At 45.7% G+C, this 23,168-nt stretch overlaps 1 protein-coding gene across 2 annotated transcripts in view; it reads right to left on the bottom strand.

Moving 5' to 3' along the window:
• Positions 1 to 3,580: 3,580 nt before the first annotated feature.
• MRRF (mitochondrial ribosome recycling factor) overlaps positions 3,581 to 23,168 on the bottom strand; it is a 56,780-nt gene continuing 37,192 nt past the window's right edge. For both annotated transcript variants that reach the window (XM_049628241.1, XM_049628252.1), the window contains 2 exons: positions 17,124 to 17,283; positions 3,581 to 9,148 (listed from right to left, as the gene is read on the bottom strand). In XM_049628241.1, coding sequence (XP_049484198.1) covers positions 9,071 to 9,148; positions 17,124 to 17,283 — 238 coding nt within the window. In that variant the 3' untranslated portion in view covers positions 3,581 to 9,070. The remainder of the gene's footprint in view (positions 9,149 to 17,123; positions 17,284 to 23,168) is intronic.

Here is a 23,168-nt window from a genome sequence, read left to right as displayed (position 1 = left end):
CCCCCCCACCTTAGAACCGCCCTCCACAATAATTCCACTCATCCACCCTCTGAGTCCTCCCTGGGGAGGCCTCTGTTACTCTTTCCATTAATTGTCTCATTAATGACCCACTGAAGTCAAGTACCCATTGTTCTCTAGGCCTGGGGCAGCCTCCCTGGCTTTCTCCCCCCGGGGGGATTTGTAAACGTCTTTCCTTCCCCGCTTTCCTTTGGCAGGCGTCCTTATCTGGTCCCTGCAGCCCTGGCCCGGGCTGGTGCAGTCTCTTCCTCCACCCACACCCTGCACACACGGGGCTGGCCGGCCGTCGGGGGCTGTGCGGCCACCAGCTCAATAGCTCACTCTCCCCCCATACCTCCCTCTGCCTCACTCAGTCTCCAGCTCTAGCTACATGTGCCTCCTCCTGGTTTTCTGTTCTGTTCTTTCTCTTTCTTTTCTCTCTTTCCTTCCTTTCTTCCTGTCTTAACTGCCTCTGTGTTTCTCCCCCTGGATTTCTGTCGTGTTCTCTCTTCGTGTGTATTTATCTCCCTCTGTGTCTCTGTCTCTATCTCAGTGTCTCTCCTTCTAGGTGTCTCAGAATATCTCTTTGGGATGACAGTCTCACTCTCAACCTCTGTTTCTTTCTGACTATCTCCATCTCTCTGTCACTACCTGCGGACTCTGTGCCTGTACGTGTATGTGCACATGTGTGCGCGCATGCGTGTGTGTGTGTGTGTGTGTGTGTGTGTGTCTTTGTCTCTCTGATTCTGCCTCTTTCTCCCTCCCTCTGGCCTTCATGTCGTGTCTCTGTCTCTTCATTGCCTCTGTCTCTGTCTCCCTCTCCTCTCTCTGACTCACCTCTCCCTATCCGTCCCTCCTCCTTGTGGGTCTCTGAACCCTCCTGATTGACTATTGTCCTGTTTCTAACCCCTGCCCCATCGCTTGCTCACCCACTGGGTCCCTGACACCCACACAGGTCAAACCGCTTCCCTCTGTTGCCTCACTCCCTGGTTACAGCTCCAGCTTCCCTTGGATGACAGCCTCAGGAGGTCAGTGCTGGCAGTAGGCGTGAGGTCCCACAGCTACCAGACTTTGGGATTCATGCATCTGTAAAGTTAAAAATAATAATAATAAAAAAAATGGAGGGTATCAGCAGAAGGTGACTGTTATTCTTTCTAAATGGGAATTTTTTTTTAAAGACTCACCAACTTCTTATCCTTCCATAATAGAACATTTTAACACCGAAAGCAGCAGTAGGAAGAGCAAGATCTAACAATATGCAATAGTCCAAAGGAATTAATTTTACGTAAACATTTGCAACATTGCCTTTATTTTACTTATTCTGCCTCAAATGGGTGAAGATATTTTGGGGGCCCAGCCCCGTTGGAAACCACGGATCTTGCTTGAGCAAGCCCCTCCCTGCGCCCCCTGGGGAAGTGGAGACACCCTTACCACGGGCACAAAGGGGAAAGCTGGGACAGGACTCGTTGGCCACTCTAGCCCCTCTGGTCTCTTCCCTGAAATAAGTTACTGAAGCTGCCCGGCTGGGGGTCAGACACCAGGCCCCCTGCACTTCATGCCTTCCTTTGGTCTTGGGGGCCTCTGAACAATTTCACCTCCTCTGTGCTTCGCTTTCCTCATTTGTAAAATGAGCAAAACAATAACTAGCCTTCTAGGGTCGCCTCACACATAGCAGAGGCTCAGGACTTGTTAGCCACTATTATTCTTATTGCAATGAGGGGGCAACATGGGCTGAGGCTAGAACCTGTTAGGGAGAGAAGGCACGTGCACCCAGCCACCAGCTGTGAGCCACACGTCAGGGGTTCTACCAGCCTGAGAAGGAGCCACAGTGGTGGGAGGCCTGAGGGCTTTAAACCCCAGCAAGGCTGCTTTGCAGGGGCCACGGTGGGGGGGGGGGGGCTGGGACTGGGAAGACCTTCCCCTGCCTCTGAAGAGGACCCCACCTAGCTGGCTCAGGCACCCCAAGCCCAGGAACCGGCACTCTGGTCCCGGACACCCACACTGCCAACAGGAGCAAAGGTGAAGCTCCAAGTGGCTTTGATGGCTGCAGAGGCTGGCGAGGGGGAGCCTGGGCAGGAGAGGCACAGGGTGGACACCAGTGACCGTGGACACCATGGGAGGCAGCCTCTAGATGCCCAGAAACTCTGGAGGCTGACTCAGCAGATGAGGTTGGAGGTCTGAGCAAGCAGGTGAGAGTAATTAGAGAAACTTTGGGTTATTGATGGAAATTGACTTCATTTGTATTCAAGGCCAGGCAGGCCCATTACAATTGGACAAACATTTCCTTAACAGCTGCTCTGAGCCAAGCTCTGTGCTAGTCAGGGAATGCAAAGAGTTAAAAGAAAAGGAACTTTCTTCCCAGGGATTCACACAAGGCTTATCTAGGGCTGGTGGTGTTCTGCCTCTGAGGAAGGCCAGAGACACAGGCGAGGCCAGCCTGAAACATTTGACACTTCTGTTCCCGGTATGCACCACTCGGATATGTGCACTTTGAAGACAGAACTGATGGGACTTGGTGACTTCTTGGATGAGAGTGTGAGGGAGAGGGAGGCACAGGTGGCTCCCAATGTCTTGGCTTGGCACGTGAGGGGATAGCGAAGGCATTTCCGAGAGACAACACAGGACAGTGAGTGGGTCTGGCGGGGACACGTATTCCAGATGGGGCCGGTTGAGTGTGTGGTGCTTGAGGCATACGCAGGTCAACAGGCATACACACATTTAGGGATCAGGAGAAACGTCAAGATAGAGAAATGAATGAGTTGGTGCAAGGATGTGGGACCAAGAGCTGTGAAGGCTGGACAAAATGTGCCTGTTGGGTGGGGCAGTGACCTAAGGGTGCACATAGCAGGCAAACAGCCTAAGACAAGACATGGCAGAGGAAGAAAGAGGCACAAAAATTAAGAAAAGGTAATAATTCCACTGAGCTTAAGCACGAGTTGCCTTAGGGTGGCTGTGAGAGGTGCATCACAACTGCAGAGATACAGAGGTTTAGACGGCAGAAGTTACTGCTTGCCCGGGTGAAGTCTGTACACAATTCAGCAGGCAACAGGGCGCCGTTGACGGGTGTGGAGCAGAGGTGTGGTGTAATGAAGGCTACGTCTCAGGGTGAGTTAACCCAACAGCACGTGATGAATTAAAACAAAGACCAGAACAAAGAATATAGGAGACAGGGATCGTCATTTATTTGTTCATTCGACAAGCAGTGAGCCTCCTCTCTGCAGAAGCAACCCTTCTCCCCAACCTAACACCCAGACCCTAATCTGCCAAGGGTTTAGACACCAAATCACCCAGTGTTAATACTGCATGCAAACAAAGGGTAAGTGTAGGGTTCTACTGAACATTTCAGTATTATCAGTAAGTGTGAATGAGTTAAGGTCCCCTACTGAAAGAAAAGGAGTTTCTTTTATGCTTGTAGATCAAGGGTTTACTGTATATAAAGCCTTGGTCTGCAAGCATAATTTGTTCCAGAAACATGCTTATATTCCAAAGCACTTGTAGAGAAAAGCGAATTTCAAGAACCCTTGGCTCAGTTGTGCTCATGTGACATTCAGCATCGCGTACTACTCGTATTACAAGACATCGCTCGTTTATCAAGTTAAAATTTATTAGAAATGTTTGCTCGTCTTGTGGAACACTCACAGAACAGGTTGCTCACAATCCCAGGTTTTTACTATATATACAATGGAACACTATTCAGCCTGAAAAAGAAAGGAAATTCTGACAGCTGCTACAATGTGGATGAACCTTGAGGACATTGTGCTGAGTGAAATAAGCCAGACACAAAAGGTCAAATACTGTAGGATTTCACTTTATCAGGTACTCAGAGTAGTAAAATTCATAGAGACAGAAAGTAGAACAGTGGTTGTCAGGGGCTGGAGAGCGAGTTGTTTAATGGGTAGAGAGCTTCAGTCCTGCAAGTTGAAGAGGGTTCTGGAGATCTCCATACCGCACAACGATGTGAATGTACATGCTACTACTGAACTGTATACTCAAAAATGGTTAAGGGGGCAAATTTTACGTTATGGGTATCTTATCAATTAAAAATGAGGATAATTTTTAAAAGCAGTTTCAGAATGCTTCATAGAACAAAACCCAACTCTAAGAAATCTAAATCTAAAACAGTGATTTGGAAAGACTACAAATAAAGGAATAGGAAAGACACAGCAAGCAAACATAAACGAAAAGCAAGCAGGGGCTGTGATCTTGATAGAGGACAAGACAGAACTCAGACTCCCAAGCACTGAATGAATGATATATGAAGATGACAGAAGAGCCAGGCCATCTGGGCATTCAGACAGCACAGAAATTATGGGAACTGCAAGAAGAAATACAAATGCTAATAACGGGAGACTGAAACACACGACTTTCAGTCCCAGATGCATCAAAAGGCCAAAAAACTAATACAGAAAACCTAAACAGTATAATCTATGAACTGCATTTCTTGTGTCCGTATCAAACTTTGTACCCCCCAGAGACACTTCCTTTTAATGCACATCGCGGAAACTGACCACGTATTAGAGCAAAAGAAACTGCAAAGCTTCACTCAGTGGTTTCAGTGGGATTAAAGGATATAGAAGCACTTTGAAAACTAAAAGTATCGGGGCGCCTGGGTGGCTCAGTCGGTTGAGAGTCTGACTTTGGCTCAGGTCACAGTCTCACGGTTCGTGGGTTTGAGCCCTGCATCAGGCTCTGTGCTGACCGCTTGCTCAGAGCCTGGAGTCTGCTTTGGATTCTGTGTCTCCTTCTCTCTCTGCCCCTCCCCCGCTCATGCTTTGTCTCACTCTGTTTCTTAAAAATAAATAAATGTAAAAAAAATTTTTTAATAAAAAAAAAAAAGAAAACTAAAAGTATCAGCCAGTATCAGTTACTGGTGCCACCAACACTATGACCGTCATTATTACCATTATTCACTGCTGGTGGTCTTTCCGCTCATTCACTGCTTCTCTTCCAAGTTCTAGAGGACTCTGCCAAACAGGTGAGGTAGAATTAATGTAAATATAAATCTTTACTGTCGCCCTTAGCGCTACCACCCCTTCAGTGTTTACCACGTGCCACGTCCTATGCAGCTTTCAACGTGGGCCTTTCTTAGAAATAGCTAATTGTTTTCATGAAAGTGAGTTTTCTGCTTCTCTTCTATCACCTCTGGGGCCTAGAGCAGTGCTGAGTGAATTTCGAATTAAGTGTTTGGTGAAGACTTATGGACTGAAGTGCACGGATTAAGGACCTACTTCAAAGTCAGATCTGAGTTTCAGACTTCACTCTGGCACTTGCTAGCTGTGTGACCTTGGACAAATTAAATGCCCATTCTGAACCTTAGTTTTCTCCTATGTAAACAGAGATAATACACCAGCTAGCATTGTTCAGAAGTTTAAATGTAGTAACACACGTAAAGTGTCCAGCATGGTACCTCATCTACAATAGGCATTCAATAAATGTTAGTCTGAGGTTGAGGAAGGGTAGGTAAAACTCACCAAAACAGATAAACTTAGAATGGGGGTTGTTTTTCCTCAAAAAACAAATAAAAATCATCTTAATTTTTTTTAACGTTTATTTATTTTTGAGACAGAGAGAGACAGAGCATGAACGGGGGAGGGTCAGAGAGAGAGGGAGACACAGAATCTGAAACAGGCTCCAGGCTCTGAGCTGTCAGCACAGAGCCCGACGTGGGGCTCGAACTCACAGACTGCGAGATCATGAGCTGAGCTGAAGTTGGATGCTTTACCGACTGAGCCACCCAGGCACCCCCCCCCCAAATCACCTTTAAATAGAAACACCCTCCAATGCATTTGAAATGTTTTTTTTTTAATATCATGGGGGTAACAGTGAAGTCAGTTCAGGTATACCTGTATTATGGAATACTGCATTGCAATGAAAAAGGAGTGAACTCTATCTCTATGTTCACCTATGAAAAGATGGCCATGATGTGTTGCTGGGTCTAAAAAAAAAAAAAAAGGCAAGCTTCAGAGTCTGAACAGAATAGTTCCCTTTCCTGCTTTTTAAAAATTATGTATGGGGGTGCCTGGGTGGCTCAGTTGTTTAAGCGTCCAACTCTTCATTTCAGCTCAGGTCATGGTCTCATGGTTCAGGGGATTGAGCCCTGTGTTGGATGCTGTGCTGACAGCACAGAGCCTGCTTAGGATGCTCTCTCTCTCCCTCTCTGCCCCTCCCCAGCTTGTGCATGCGCTCTCTCTCTCTCAAAATAAGTTAAAAAATTATGTACGTATAGAGAAAGATCCGGAAGGATATACATCTAATTGTCAAAGGGGAGTGAGATTAGGAACTTACAAGAAGTTTCTTTTTTAACTTTTTACATCCCAGTTTCTTTTGTAATTTCCAACACACACACACACACACACACGCACGCACGCACACACACACGCACACGGAAAAAAGAAAAAAATAAATAAATAGGACAAAAGTTCTCAATTTCTCTTTGGCCTGTCATTTTCATGGGCTTGGGAAGCAGTTTAACTGAACAGAGGAGGTGGTTAATTCTTCTGGCAAGGGAAGGGATTTCCATACCCAGCTTTTCCTTTTGAGAGAAAGAGGCTCAAGGAAGGGGAGAGGGAGAAAGCACTGCTCCAGCATTCCTCATTACTCAGCGGATCCAAACAGGTAGTCCCGTTCTCGTCCCTGCCACCATTGCAGCCCTGACACAGAGGAACAGAGAAACTCTTTGATAAATGTCAGCTAAAATAGAGCAATCAGCTGAAAGCCATTTGCTGAGCCGTCTGACTGCCCTGGGCTGGAGGTTTTCCTTTATTCATTTATCATGATATACAGCTTTGGCCAACATACACACAGGAGAGAAATTGTTGACATGTGGGACCCAAGTACAGAAAATCTTTCATTTTCCAACCTCCCCCCCCCCAACCCTGTCTGTTCACCAAATAAGTTTTTGTTTATTTAAAGACTACAGAGGATTTGGCTGTTAAGAACCAAATGTCTTTGGAGTGGAGTTACAACATAATTTATCATTTCCTCTGTTTATTAAAAAATCCTGCATCTTTGAGAAGCACATTTGCTAGGAGTGGGGGCTTTCGGCCACTCACGAAAGGCTGCTGCAATGCCCCCGCCATGTGGCTTACCCCAAAAAAGGCTCCTCGATTGCTATTTCCATCCCTGTTCTTCCCTCAGCTGACTTCCGATCGTGTGATGGCCACTCAGGGCTGGCGAGAGGGGTTGGACCGAGGACAGGTAAGCGGGGCAGGAGACTGTTAGCTTCTTTCATTTTTGACCTGATTCTGACCTTGAACCCCCACTGGCTGTGCACAGTGTGCGCCACTAGTACAAGCAGCGGGAGAAGAGCAGACTTCCCGCAAGGGATAGAATATGAGAGGAGTCAGACAGCAAGGGAAGCTGGGTGCTGCTTCGAAAGAGTGCGGCCAGGCCTGGCTGCTGCCCAAGGGGGGGCCACTCGAAAGGCAGACAAAACTGGAATGGACTTCCTACCTTCCACCTGAGACAGTCCAGTGTGCCGTGCACCCCTCAAAGACAGAGGTCACACCTTACCCATTTTTGCATTCCCAGCATGTAGCACAGCACCTGACACACAGTGTGTTCAATCAATGTTTATGAAGGCTGCAGGATGCGTGGGCAGAGCACAAGCTTTAGATCAGGCCTCAGTTTGAATCCCAGCTCTGCCACTTGCTAGCTGTGTAACCCCCGGCAAGAAACTTGACCTCTTTTGAGCTCCTCCCTCTTGGTAAAATGAGACTGACAGTGAAGAATGGAACCTTCTATCACTTGCTAGGCTTGTTACTTTGGGCAAGTTACCCAATACTCTCAAGTCCCCATTCTCAGTTTTTCTATTTGTAAAGTGGAGAGAATATACATCTTGCAATTGTACCATGAAGATTAAACATATTGCCTAGAACTGCATGTAGCTCATGACGGCTATATTATGAATGAGAGAAAGGAAAGCAAGAAAGGAAAGGAAGGGAAGGGAAAGGGAAAAAGAAGGAAGGAAGGAAGATTAATTATTATTGGAGAATCAATCGATTGTTTACTGGAGAAAAAACCTAACAACCCAGCACCCAAAGATGAGCCACAACAAACCACTTGTCTGTCAACAACAGGCGGGCCCTGGGGGAAAGGTATCTCATCACCAAGTAAATGCTGAGGACAAAGGCGAGGCAAGAGTGGAAAATGACAGAATGATGGTGTTATGATTGGAAGGACGGGAAAAGAAGCCAGTACTTGTTGAGCGGCTACTCTGTGCAATTCATTCACAACACATCTCGATGCCTACTATGTTCCAGACATTACGCCAAGATCTGAGGAAAATGAAGATCTAGAGACTAAGTACCAAAAAGGTTCAATTCAAAGCAGTAGACAGTCCTGAGAGCCAATAATAGGAGCCCTAGGTTGGGGGAATGAGGAGGACTTCCCGGAGCAAGTGGTACCCAAGCAGGGACGTGAAGGATGAACAGGACTGGCCAGGTAGGTCAGCGGCGGAGGAACGGTTGAGGCAGAGAAAAAAGCATGTGTGAAGATGACTCAGAGGCAAAAGTATTGTTCTGGTGGCTTTCCGTAAAGGTCCTTAGGGAACATTAATCCGGATTGACTCTACCCGTTCCTTTGTGGTTGTTATTCTTTACAATTTATTTTGATTTTATTGTTACGTAAGAACGGGCCTCTGGCGAAGGGATCCAGTCACAGGTGAAGGCCCACACCAGCCCAGAGTTCAAAGTTGGGGACAGGGCCTGACTAATTGAAAAGGAGGCTCCCAAGATGAGAAACAGACGGGCTAAGCCTGCCAATAGTCCTAGTTGCTTGGCAATGTCACGATCAGGGCAAATGCCTGAAGTAGAGGCCATCTGTCAGCAACAGATACTCTCTGAGGGCCACCCATGGCAGAGGGCCAGGGCAGAATGGGGTGGACAGGGAGCAGGAAGAAGAGAAGGAACAAGTCTGGGTGCCCCACCAGAAGGCCTGGAAGGCTGAGCCTCACAAACACTGACAACTGCAAGACGGCAGCCTTCGGTGTAGACGGGGAAGAGGGGTGCCAAAGTGCCACCCACGGGCTCCACCAGAAACCAGGCTCTGGAGTACCGCTGCCCCTGGTGGGCTTTCATCCGAGGAGTTCTTTGGTCTTCGCTGCCAGATGCCTGTCCAGCTCTGCTACCGTATCATCGGCCATTTGGCTGATCTGCAGGGACACAAAATGAGACGGCCCGATAACTGAGGCTGGCGAAGGAGAGGGGGACAGACATTCCAAAGCTATGAGGAAGTGATCTGGGAAACGGTAACGGTGACAAAAGCCTCACACTATTCAGGCACCATGCTGATTCCTAACAGCAGCGCATGAAATAGATACAATTATTATCCCCATTTCACAGATGAGGAAACTGGGGCAGTGAATCACTTGTTCAGGATACACAGCTGAAGGTAGCAATGACAAAATTCAATCCTGGGTAGTCTGATTTCACAGCCCAAAATTCTTAAATATTATTATAGAATACAGAGAAGCCAGCTTTCTCTGTCACTTAAGGACCCTCTAGAATTTCCTACACCTCAGACACTCTGCTATCTAAATCCCATATTAATTGATAAGAAAATTAAGATCCCAATAGTTTAAGCAGAAAAAAGAAGTCCTGAGAAAAGATGAAGTAAATCTGGTTAACAAACCTGGGAAATCCATCAGACACTGAAGAAATGCAAATGGAAACAAGATATAATTCAGTTATCGTAGTTAACAAAATCTGATGTTGTCGTTTTTAATTTACAATATTTGACTCCAGAAAGCTATGGTAAAATGGATAAGCTCGTACATCAGTGAAAAGAATTCGAGTGGATGCAAATGTCCGTAACATTTTTTCACCCCCCAAATCTCTCCACTGGGAAATTACCACATGAATGGAATCTGAAAAAAATTTCTAACGTTCTGTATGCAAATACATATTATATATATATATATATATATATATACACACACACACACATACATATATATATATATATATGTATATATATATGTATATATATATAGGCTTTATTTTTAATAACGAAAAGTCAGAAAATCTAAAGTGATAGAACAGGGAAGCGTGTGAGTACATACAGCCATTAGAAATGGCAAAGACTGTCTATTTCTCGCGGTGAGGGTATAAGTACGAGAAACACAAAACAACTTAGTAAGTGCGGCAGCTTCCCTCCCACGTCTAAAAGGGACCCGAGGCAGGAAGCCTTGAAGGGGGCAGCACGGGGCCCAGGATCTGTGTGCTCAGTGGCACAGCAGCTGTTTGACATCTTTATTTGCAGACCACAGGCCTTGGCCAGGAACTGGGAACTAAATGCACTGTGGAAAGGGAAGAAACTAAAAAGGATTTGGAGCAACTGGCCCCGGGCAGGGAGACAACCAGGCTCTCACCATAGCAACAGCTGCTTGTTTGTAGCTGGGAAAGCACCGCTTCAGGGGCTGCTGGGCACACGGCTGGGCTCCAAACGGCCGCTTGGGCCCTCCTCACTCAGCCACGTACTCTTTAGATGCTCTGCCCGCCCCCCCGCCCCTGGGGCGGCCACCTTGCACGGCGTGTGGCATGGTGCCCGCAGCACTCACTCCAGCGCCTGGAGGCCGGCAGCCTGGGACGGCAGGAGCCAGCACCGCAACGCTCCTCTGGGAAAATGGCGTGGAGGGCAGTCTGGGTTCAAGAGTGGGGACCGGGGGGAGGAAGAATATATAGGGTAACAGTGCGATAATGTGGGTGCTGGATTACATTCTCGGTGGGATAACGATGTGCAAGTCACTAAGCCTCGCTTCCCTCATCTCTCAAATGGGGACGCTGGGCCCTTCCTCAGAGTGGTTGTGAAGGGCTAAGTGCGTTCATCGATATGCAGGCACAGCGTAAACGGCTTATTTGCTATGCAAATCGGCTTGTGTTACTCTGAGTTTATCATTTCCTGACTTCAAGTTAATCGATTCATGGAAATATTTACTAACTTTCTACCAAACTGTAGGCACAAAGTGCCCCTGGGGACAGTCAGGCTGCAAGTTCATCTTGTCTGTCTTCGTCAGACTTCTTAAGATAATGATCACCAACAACGACCCCACTGCCACCAGCAGCTCCCTCTTACTGAGTATCACTACATGCCAGACACTGGGCTAAAAACTTCCTGTGCACTATTTCACATGATCCTCAAAACATATGAAATGCTGTTATTATCTCCCTTTAAAACATTGTGAATATTTCATTAGTTCACCTGCCAGTTGCACAGCAGTTCATTAGTATGCAAAGGGGTTTTGTCCTCTGTTATTTCATTCAAATCCAACAACCACACATAACCTCTGTAAGGCAAGTGGGTCAGGTATTATCCCCACTGTACAGAGGAGTAAACCAAGGCACAAAATGTTAACTCTCCTGCCCAAGGTCACATCAGAAAGTCAGTGGTGAGACTGAGTGAGGAACTCACCCACCCCAACTGCCAGTTTGGTGCCGCGACTCCCCTGGGGAGTCCCCCCACCCCTCCGGCACCAGTGGAACTGGGTGAGGGTCACTCCAACAGCCGATCCCAGTTCTACATTCAAAGGGTGGGGAAAGGAAAGGGACGGGCAAATATAGTGGACACTTAGCGAGGACCAGCAACCCCACCAGCCGCTTTTAATATATATGTCCTTTGGTCTCCTCGCCAGTCCTGGGAGATAAGACCCACTACTCCCACTTTATAGAAGCTCAGAAAGGTAAGCCGTTCGCTAACCTGAGCAGCTGGGAAGTAAAAGAGCTGGGATGGGGGTCAGTCAGGCCTGTCTGTCGGCAGAGCAAGAGTCCTTTCCGTTTTAATACACTGCCTCATAGAGATCACATCACCATCACCCTACCGCCACCACATCTGCTCCCTTCTAGTGCAGGAGAGGGGAAGGCAGAGACAGGAAAGGGGATGGCGGGAGCACAAGGCGCACCGGGGCGGGCTGGGTAAAGTCAGCCTTCCCGAGGCTTGTCGGAACACCCAGGGCCTCACCTGGTCCAGCCCCCTGCCTGCGTGCCTGTCCTGTCCGCTAGGAGCCCTGCCCTCCTTCAGCCACCAGCACCCAGCCTCACTCAGAGCAGCAAGCTCCTCAGAAAAAGACGGCAGTGAAAGATCTTGGCCAGATGTACTGGTGGTTTCTGCCAAGTGCTTTCATGCTCGGCAGGCCCATTTACTGACGCAAAGGTGAAAGAGCAGGCTGGCGGATGTCAGAGTCCTGGGAGGGCAGGCCCCTGTCCTTCTTCAGCAGAGCTGGCCTGGGCTGAGGACTGGGAGGGTGGGGGTGGGGGTGGGGGTGGGGGTCAGAAGTGACTCTAGGGATAGAACCCACAACCAAATCCTTCCATTTTTATACACCAAAGAAGGAAGAGTTTTATGACATAGTTTTTAAAAATCTGACCTCAAAAGAATTTTGGAACATACAAAAAAATGTCCCACAAAGAATAATATTGAAATTGCTCATAATCCCATTGCCTGAAATGATGCACAACATTCTCTAGTGGATAAGATGCCACCCTTTTTTTTTAAGATTTTATTTTTAAGTGATCTCTACACCCAATGTGGGGCTCAAACTCACAAGCCCAAGATCAAGAGCCACATGCCCTACCGACTGAACCAGCCAGGCACCCCTAAGCTGCCAATCCTTTTATGTACATGAAAGGTTCTGTTATAAAAATGGAGTCATATTATAATAGTTATGTAACCTACCTTAAAAGAATAAATTCCAGGGCTCCTGGGTGACTCAATTGGTTAAGCGCCCGACTTTGGCTCAGGTCATGATCTCGCAGTTTGTGAGTTCGAGCCCCGTGTCGGGTTCTGGGCTGACAGCTCAGAGCCTGAAGCCTGCTTCGGATTCTGTGTCTCCCTCTCTCTCTGCCCCTCCCTGCTCGCACTCTGACACACTCTCCCTCTTTCTCTCTCTCAAAAATAAACATTAAATAAATAAATTCCAAAAGAAACTTACCATATCTGCAAAATATTTTTTATAACTGTCTCTATACAGAGATTCCAGTAAGTGGATGTAACACAATTTATTTTCCCACTGTCAGAAATTTAGACAGTTTCCAATTTCCAACAGATACCTCTGTAGGTAAGATTCTCAACAATTTTATTTTGGGTAAATTCCTAAGCCACTGAATCAGAAATGTATGGATTTTGGTATATATTGCTCTATTATTTTAGAAAGGTTGTATAGATTTATACAAAGAATAACTTAATCTTTTCTGCGGAGTGTAGAAACAAAAGCAATACTTCCAAGATAAGCAGCATTTCAAGCTCACACTAAAAATTCTGGGTTCAGATGTTAGGCATTAGAAAAGGCAACCAATTTTTAAAAATATACATATTCTAAAAACCTTGCGAGTGATTTAGGCAGTAAGAATCTTAAAAATATGCATTCCCGTTGTGCAATAATTCCACACTTGGGACTCTATCCTAGGGAAATCATCTCTACAAAGATTTATGTATAAAAATATTCACTGCAACCTTATTTATAACAAAAAAGTTTAAACAAACTAAATGTCCAACAAGAGGCTTATGAAAGTGAATTATGGTATAAACCACAAGACAGACTGTTTTGTAACCATCAGAAATGGCTGTTTAAGACACGAGAAAATGCTAATGGTTTTAATGCTAAACAGAAAATATAAAAAGCTGAGTACAAAACTGTATGAATACTACATTCTCAAACGTGTTAAAAACTGTGTAGTTAAAAAAAAAAAAAACAAAAAAGAGGGAAAGCAGAAATACTCCAAAATGTTAAGAGCAGTTGTCTCTGCAATGTGGGTTTATGGTGTGGATTTTTCCCCCATGTTTTAAAACAGTCTTCTGAACTCTACATTTTCTACAGTGAGCATACATTACACTTTAATAATCAAGAACAAAGTAAACAAATACATTTTTACAAACTTTGATAAAACAACAATCAGCTTGTCTCACTTATTCAAAAAACCAAAACAAAAAACACACACCCAAAACTCCAGATTAGTGCCTTCTGTCAGAGAAAAAGAATAAAACAAAGTGTGCACCAGGCTGTCTCCTGAAGATTTTCTTACTCAAACTTTTAACCATATGACAATAAACTATTAATCTAATGATAAGAACTCACATTTAAATGATAATATCTTAAATAATAAAGGTTCTTGCACTGGATATATTATGTATATACACGGTGATCCTTTCTCTTGTAATATGACGTTACACCTTTCCAGAGATAACTTGAAGGTCTGCACTAGAATGTTAACAATGGTCATCTCTGGGGGATGAGATTCCAACTACTATCTTCTTATTTTTTAAAAAAAATTACATTAAGCATGTATAAGCTTAGCATCAGAAAACTAATAAAGTTATCTTCATTTTGAAAAATAAGAATAGTAAACAGTTGTAAGTATTGAAGAAAAAAATCTAGTCTAAATAGGAAGGTGAAAAGCCAGGTGCTAGTGTGAAGGCTTCTAGCCACTTTGTCAAGTGGGTTTTATCAAGAGTATTGCTTATCTGATCATTCTTCCCATTGCAGGGAACACAGGCTCTGGTCCCTGAGGCACAGGGCCAGTCTTGTTGAGTGAGGAGTGCCTGGCAGGTTCCTGAGGTCCACGGGCCTACCACTAAGAAGCAGTGAAAAGGTCTAGTGTTGACTGTAGAGACAGACTCTCCTGGGGATGGACAAGGAGCTGGCCCAGGTGGGGCCAGGGACAGACTCCTGCAAGGCAGGATGGGTGCTCAGAAAGGCCAGCCTAACCCAGGAGCCTCTTTTAGCTGGTACAGGGAAAAAAGAGAAGAAGAGGGCACAAAGAAGGTGAGAAGGGAGCTCTGAGAGTCCAGGAGTTGGATATTCTCAACGTTTATTTATTTTTGGGACAGAGAGAGACAGAGCATGAACGGGGGAGGGGCAGAGAGAGAGGGAGACACAGAATCGGAAACAGGCTCCAGGCTCCGAGCCATCAGCCCAGAGCCTGACGCGGGGCTCGAACTCACGGACCGTGAGATCGTGACCTGGATGAAGTCGGACGCCTACCCGACTGCGCCACCCAGGCGCCCCCAGGAATTGGATATTCTAAAGGTGCTTCTAACATCTCCAGGGCAACCCTTTAAGGCAGGAATTACAAATCCCTTTTTACAGAACAAACGGACTACAAGGAGTCAAGAAATGTCCCCAGGGTCACAGGACATCAAGTGCAGAACTCCCTTGATCTAACTCTGGTATCATCACAGGGGTACACCGTAAGGCTTCTAGGTCATTAATTACCTTCTGTGTCTGCTTTTGCAGAATTATCTGGGCAGCTTTTTAAAAATATACATTCCTAGGTAAACATACTGAATATCAGAAAATGCAGGAGCAGAGCCCAGGCCCAGCTTTTTCTTTGGTGGTGGTTAAGGCCGGCCTACAACTGGCATTCTAACTGCTGGTCCAGGAGGAGAGCAATTGGTTAATTTATGGCCTCCTCCAGATGCCCCTTAACAGCGTTCCTTGCTTCCAACCTCTTCTCTCCTTACTCCCCATCCTGCCCACACTCACATTCAATCTTCCTAAAATAATGATTCTATGGTGGATGCAGAGGCTTTAAGCAAGCCCATTATACTATGCTAAACATTATTCTATCTCCTAAATACTAGTAAATTCATCTTCCTATCCTAATTCCACCGGTTCAGGTTCAGGTTCAGACCACCAGTTCCTGGCTGGATTTCTGTAACAGCCCCCCTGGCCTCCCTGCCTCCAGTCGTGCCCCCTACAATCTGTCTTCTACACAGCCACCATAGTCATCTTTCATAAGCACAGATATGACCTCCCCACGGTCTGCAAAAAAGAAAAAATCTTGCCAGGGAGTTACTATATCAGAATCACGGGAGGAGCATTTAAAAATGCAGATCCCATGGGGCATCTGGGTGGCTCAGTCAGTTAAGCATCTGACTCCGGCTCAAGTCATGATCTCACAGTCTGTGAGTTTGAGCCCTGCGTCGGGCTCTGTGCTGACAGGTCAGAGCCTGGAGGCTGCTTCGGATTCTGTGTCTCCCTCTCTCTCTGCCCCTCCCCCATTCACTCTGTCTCAAAAATAAACATTAAAAAAATTTTTTTTAATGCAGATCCCTAGGCCCCACCCCAGACTCACTGACTCAATCTCTGAGAGCAGGGCCCCAGAAACCTGTATTTTTATAAGCTCCTCAAGTGGTTGTGATGCTGTGGTGGATTAGACTACTATTCTATAAATATTCACTCCCTCCCCTGGAGTTCCATGAATATATATGTTTTCCTGTCTCAGTGATACTGGGCTTGGCCCATGTGATTCACTTGGCCAATGGGATGTACCAAGAACAGGTGCTTAAAATGTACTTGAGTGGTTGGGCTTACGCTCTTGGCATCTGCTGTTGCAAAGATGCCCTGAGAAGATTGTTGACTCCAGAAGACTGAGAGACACATAAAGCAGAGTTGAACCCAATCCAACATCTGGAGCCAAGCCCACTAAGCCCAGCCTAGAACCACGACCCCCCAGCTGAGCAGATACGAGACTAAGAAATAATGCCCGATATTGTAAATCGCCGAGTTTTGAGGTGGCCTGTTAGGCAGCATTTATCAGACAACTGATAAAGTGGCACAGCCCATGTGGGAGTCTCTGGACATGCTAAAGTTCAACCTGCTCAGCGTGGCCTCCAAGCCCTTCCATGAACTGGCCACTGTGTCCTTTCTACCCATTCCGAAGCCCCAGCCACTGTTCACACCAGTCACCCACCCGCACAATGTTCTTTTACACAGCATACCTTTGCGTTGTTATGAACACTGTTAAGTCCTTCTGTGTCAGCACCCAACCAACCACATGAGAGTATTAGCAAACTGCCTGTGTTGGGATCCACTGGGACCACTTACCAGCACTGTGGCTTTGAGCGAGTTATTTAGCTTCTCCGAACCTCAGTTTCCCCACGACCCACTTCACAGCTCTGTAGCAACGGGGAGAAATGAAGGGTTCGGCGTGGAGCCTGGGACCTAGCAAAGCATCAACAGCACCCTCCCTTCTTCCATATCCCCAGGGCTAAGCCCAGAACAGAGACTCCATCAGTCCTGATCACGTCAATGAAAGAACCAGGGGTACTGTTTTAGTTTTTCTCTCTTCAGACACAAACAAGTGGTTCCCTGCGTCAGAGACGTAACTACTACATCTGTTGGCAGTAGTTACCTGTTTCTCTATGAGCCTAATGGTGTCCTCGGAGACCTTGTCTTTTGATTTCTTTAGCTTATTCATTGCGTTGCTACGAACTTTCCGTAAAGAATCCTTGGCCTTGTTGGTGTTCTGTTTCGCCAGTTTCACCAGCATTTCCCTGTGCTCCCTGGTCACTCTGATTAAAAAAAAAAAGAAGAACATTTCAGCAAGATCATCCTCTACAGTATCTGTTAGCCAAGAATTTAACATTACTCTGTCCACTAGGTCCACGGTTTGTAGCTTTGCTCTCCTTTGGTGATGATCTTTACGTTCCTGAAACGTGCATTCCTGGTGAGTCAGGTGAGGAGAGCTACGAAGAGTACTGCTTAAAAGCTCAAGCCAGGGTGTCCTAACCATGCCACCTGACCATGCATAACTGACTTCCTCTCCTCAGAGTTCCCACCTGTATAATGGGGATGCTGTGAAGATTATATGAGATGGTGCACATAAACTGTTTAGCACTGGCCCTGGCCCATTTTAAGTACTCAATAAAAGGACGTCACTATTAGCTCTACCTCTGCCCCTTTCTCACCCACTAAAGATGCAACACAAATGAGTGATGATGCTATAGAAACGTGCCATCGTCAAATCTCTAAATCACCCGAAACAAGTAGCAATCTTCAGAATCTTATTATTTTAGCAAATTACTTGTGTATCACTTCAAAACTGACCAAGACAGAACACGAGTCCCAACCACCACACCAGGAAACTTCCACAAAGATGTCATGAGAGTGTCTGACACATGTAAGTGCTCAATGCCACTTATTTTCACTATTCCCTTCCTCCTCCTAACAACGCCAATGAGCACATTGAAGGCCTACCACAAACCCCTGGGAAAGGCTGAACCTTACAACTATATGAGGCACTTATTATTATTCTTATGTTACATGGACTCATCACAACAACCCAGCAAAGTAACCCAACACGTTTGCTCTGCCTTTGTTTCTTGGTCACGCATACAGTTGAGTGCCTACTTACCTACAAAAGCAGTTCCGGGCATGTGAACAGTAACAGACTTGTGGTCAACACTAACAGACCTTTGTTCTGTTAGTAGGGACCTCAGCCAGACATTTACCATGCGAGTGTGGGAAGTGCTGTGGTAAGGGAAGCGGAGAAGTACAAGGTGCCACAGGAGCACAAAAGCAGCTCAGCTAACTCGCCAGGAACTGTCCAAGTTGGGGCAGGCAGCAAGCGAGGGAAGACTCTCCTGAAGAAATAATACCTAAATGCGGCAGTCTTTGGGTCTGCTCACTAGTGTTCTGCTTCTTATTCCTTCCAGTAGGAAAGCATTTTTCCTGTATCTCTAAAGTCTGGTGTGGCTCCACAACTGCTCTGGTCAATGAAACATGAGCAGAAATGACGCACCTCAGGGCAGAAGCTTTAAGAGCCGGTGTGTGCTCCACCATATTTGTGTCTGTTGGCTGCAATACAAGTGGAGACGGAGCTTCCATCAGCTTGGGTCCCAGAGTGACTATGATAAACAGCACCCACCAGGCAGCATGAGCAAGAAACAGATTTCTGTGATAAGCCATGGAGATTTGGAGATTGTCTGTTACTACAGCATAGCCCGTCCTGTCCTAATACACAACTAGGTTCTGAAGAATGAGTGCCGGTTGTCCATGCTGGCGTGGCAAGGGATGGATTTCCAGGAGGAAGAAAAGAGCACATACAAAGGCTTTCAGCTGCAGAGACCAGGTGTCATTTGAGGAATTACTGGACAGACAACAAAAGAGTGACAAGAGGCTAGAAACCCATACCATGGAGGGTCTTGCAAGGTCATGAGCGCCACTTTACAGATGAAGAGAATGAGGCCCAAGAAGTTTGGGCCAAACCCAGGCTGACCTGTCTCAAAAGCCAATAGTCTCAATATGACAAAATTCCTCTGCCCCCCTGGGTTCTGAAATGGACATCACTGGCATACGGTTCCTGACCCTCCCATCAGTGTGGTTCTTGCTTGGTGAGGACGATCCCAAGTTCTGGGTCTATGTTCCATGTGAAACACTGACAAGCAGGTGTTAGAGATTTAGTGGCATCTACCTGCTATTTTTTTTTTTCCCTGACAGGATGAGGGAAAAAAAAAAAAATTAAAGAATTTTGAGAAAAGATGAGCTCTGAAGACAAAGCGGACAGATGCATTATAAATCAATTCTTCTGGATTCAGCTATTTGAAGGTATTCTCAAAGTAGAAATGATCCTGATTACTGCCATTATTAAGCCCATCTATGCCAGGTGAGTACTTTAAGTACATTACCTCAAAGACCCTCGCAACAACTCTTCCAGCTAGACTCCCCCCATCTTCCAATGAGGAAATTGAGGCGCACAGGTGTGGAGTGACTTACCCATGAGCCTGAGTGACGGGACTGGGATTCAAATCCAGATCTCTCTGCCCTGTATGCTTTCCACTACTCCGTGCTGCCTACCCCTTGTAATCTACTTCAGATAAATTATGCATTGCTGCCATCACTTCTGCTTCCAGGCAGAAAGCTTTTCAAAGTCAGTAATACGAATCTTGGGACTGAAAAGGACAAAACCACCATGTCAGGAGTTTAGGGATTTGGATCAGATCTTGTTACTTTTATGGTTTTTAATTCATTGAACAAAAATCATGCTGACATGTTTAGGTCTCTTTTTTGTTCTGCCAAAGCATATGTCAGTATAAGGAAGGAAAAGGAAAATTAAAACTTGATCCAGTGATTCAAAAAACTTAATCCCGCTGAAATACTAGGAGGGGCAGAAAATAAATGAATCTGAGTCTGTAAGAAACCTCTTAAACTTAGAGCTCTGAGCAGAGGTATTTCAATCTTCTATTTCATATATAATTTGAAATAAGTATCCCACTGCTTAGACAATCTTTAATAAAAAATTTATCTAACCAACTTCTTTTCACCACATTGTTACATTTACATTTTATGTGAAGAAAAAAACCATATGTATTTTTAGAAAATATAAATTGGGACTCAAAGATGTCTTAGGAGTAAAAGGCTATATAAAGAAAACACAATTGTAGTAAGTGTAATTTGCCCTTAATACAAACATACTATTTTGTATTAATGTAAATTTGACCACAGTAGACTGTTAACAGCAGTTTCCATACATAATAGTGCCCAATTACTGACAATGACAAAAATGTTTCAGTTTCAGGATGCAAGCACAGAGGCAATAATCTAAAGAAATGGAGAGGGGTTGCTGTGAGAGGGTTAAGAAGTGGGGGTGGTGGCGGGCACAGGGAGGGTGGAGAGGAAGAAGGGAATATGCATGCTGGTTCGGGGTGTTGGCTCGAAAGATACCTCAAATACAAGTTCAGAAGCAGCTGGGGTGATGGAAACCCACTGGTTTTGAAGTCAGCCAGACGTGTTTCATTCCCATGCCTATCACTCAGAAGCTAAGTATCCTTGGGCAAGCTACTTAATCTCTCAGAGCCTCAGATTCCTCACCTCTAAAATGAAGATAATAAAAACACCTTACAGGGTGATGGGAAGAACCAGACATAATACATATATAAAGTACCAATAAAGACAGCAGCACATAGTAGCTTTGAATAAATGATAGCGTTTATGAATGTTTTAATCAAATACACTTAATTACTTCCTCATGAAACAACGAGGGCACATCTGTTTTAGAAAAGAAACATACCATATTATGGAAATATTTTAACTCCTTTCCAAACCAGTGATTAATACATCTGATCATCTCCATCTCGCATTCAGGGGGTTCTCCCGGCACACGCTGGTTTGTCCTCCAGGCTTCTGCACTCAGCCGGTTGGTTCTGAGCACCCGCTCTGCACTTGGCGTGCATTCATTCATCAAGCACTGGCTGAGGCCCCTGAGTCCTGTGCCAGATCCCGGGCCAGGCCGAGGAGCTCCAGAGAGAAGGCAGGCCTGGTCCAACTTCCCCAGAGGCTCAGCCCAGTGGCGGAGACAAACTCGTCAGCCACTACTTAGAAAGGGAGTGAGTGGCGCTAGGACACAGGGGTGGACCTTCCGCAGGAGCACCAGGCAAAAAAGTACAACTCTGCCTCGAGACTTGGAAAATGCCTTAGAAGCATTTTGGTCCACTGCATTTCAGGCAGAAGCATGGTGGGAGTCTAATGGCAGGAAGGCAGGAGGCTGCAAAGGTCAAATCTGTCCTGCAGGCCTAGAGTTTTCACATTCCTCTTTAGCCACAAAACTCTGGCTTCAGAGAAAACCAAGGCAGAGGCTCCACTTATAAATTTATAAAACAGATAACAAGAGAGCTATTCCAGTTAATGAGGGGAAGGGCCGTCGGGGAGGGGTGGCGCTCTGTGCCAGGCCCAGGACTGAGTCTGCCCTGCCTCCCCTCCACTTTGGGCCTGCCACTAACTGGCTGAGGGACCTCATGCAAGTTATTTAAACTCTCTGGACCTTGGTCTTCTCATTTGGAAACAGAAATTAAAATCAAGCAAACAAAAAACCCAAGCATCTACCTTTCAGAGTTCTTGTGAGGATTCTATGAGAGAATACGTGGAAAGCACACAGTACAAAGCCTGGTAGAGAATAAACACTCAGAGAATGTCAGCTGCCTTTACTGCTGTGGTTTATGTGTTGGCATTCACTGAGGCATCTTCGAATAATGATGCGTTTGTTCTTGGAAGTTTTTATCAATGGAGAAATGACAGGGCAAACAATCTATGCTTCAGCAAGATGGCTTTTTGAGATTCTATTAGTAATTTAACGTCTCACATACATTTTAAAATCCACATGCTCCCAGCATGTAGCCCTGAACTTTTCTCTTTTCAGTACTAATTCATTTAGTTTATGGTTTCATTCTACAGCTATTTACTGGGCACGTATTGTGTGCCAGCCCCAATGCCAGCCCCGAGGGATACAGCATTAAACACACGAGTTTACTGTCTGGCAAGGAAGGCAGTCATTACACACACATACACGCACAATTAATCAATACGTTACAGTTGTAATAAGCACAATAAAGACATGTAGAGTTCTATGAAAATAATTAGTAGGGGAAGGGAGTCTGACCGAGGTCTCTTGTGGGATTCCAGGAGCAAAATGTGGGGACATTCAAGAGGAGTGACATTTAAATTAAGAGGTGCAAGAGTGGAGGGGCTGGGGGAGATCATTCCCACCAGAGGGAATGGTCGGTGTAAAGTTAAGGCAGCTTTCCAGGTAGGAAGGTGGGTACTGCTCTCTGAGGGGCTGAAAACGGCCGTGAGGCTGAGAACAGAAAGAAGAGAAGACTGTTCCAAAGGAGGCTGGCGAGCCTGGCAAGCCCAAGAGTATGCATACAGGCCCTTCAATGTCACATGGAAGCCCGGTAGGTCCACCAACAAGTAAAGAGACACACAAATGGTACATGCACACGGTGCAATTGCATTCAGCCTCAAAAAGGAAATTGTGACACATGGGATAGCGTGCATAAACCCTGAAAACATTACCCTGAGTGAGATAACCCAGACTCAGAAGGACAAATACTGCATGATTCCACTTAATACGAGGTACCGAGATTGTCAAATTTATAGAAACACAAAGGAGAAGAGCCGTTACCGGGGGCTAACCGGGGGATCGGGAAATGGGAAGTTACTGTTTAATGGGTATAGACTTTTAGTTTTGCCAAATGATAAAGAGTTCTGGAGACTGGACAACAATGTAAATGTACTTAATACCACTGAACTATACATTTTTAAATAATGGTAAATTAAAAATAATTTTTTTAATGTTTATTTTTGAGAGAGAGAGACAGAGACAGAGAGACAGAGTGTGAGAGGGGGAGGGGCAGAGGGAGGGAGACACAGAATCTGAAGCAGGCTCCAGGCTCCGAGCTGTCAGCACAGAGCCTGACGCGGGGCTCAAACTCACGAACGGTGAGATCACAGCCTGAGCCGAAGTCGGACACTTGACTACTGAGCTACCCAGGCGCCCCAGTAATGGTAAATTTGGATGTATATCTTACTACAATAAAAAAGTTTAAAAGAGTCCTAGCAGATTATTCTAAGAACAATGTGGAGTTCCAGGAGCCTGAGTGAGGCCCAGAAAACGTGACCA

Source organism: Panthera uncia, chromosome D4, assembly GCF_023721935.1.
Source record: "Panthera uncia isolate 11264 chromosome D4, Puncia_PCG_1.0, whole genome shotgun sequence".
NCBI classification, from domain to species: domain Eukaryota; kingdom Metazoa; phylum Chordata; class Mammalia; order Carnivora; family Felidae; genus Panthera; species Panthera uncia.
This window is presented reverse-complemented; position numbering and strand designations above follow the sequence as displayed.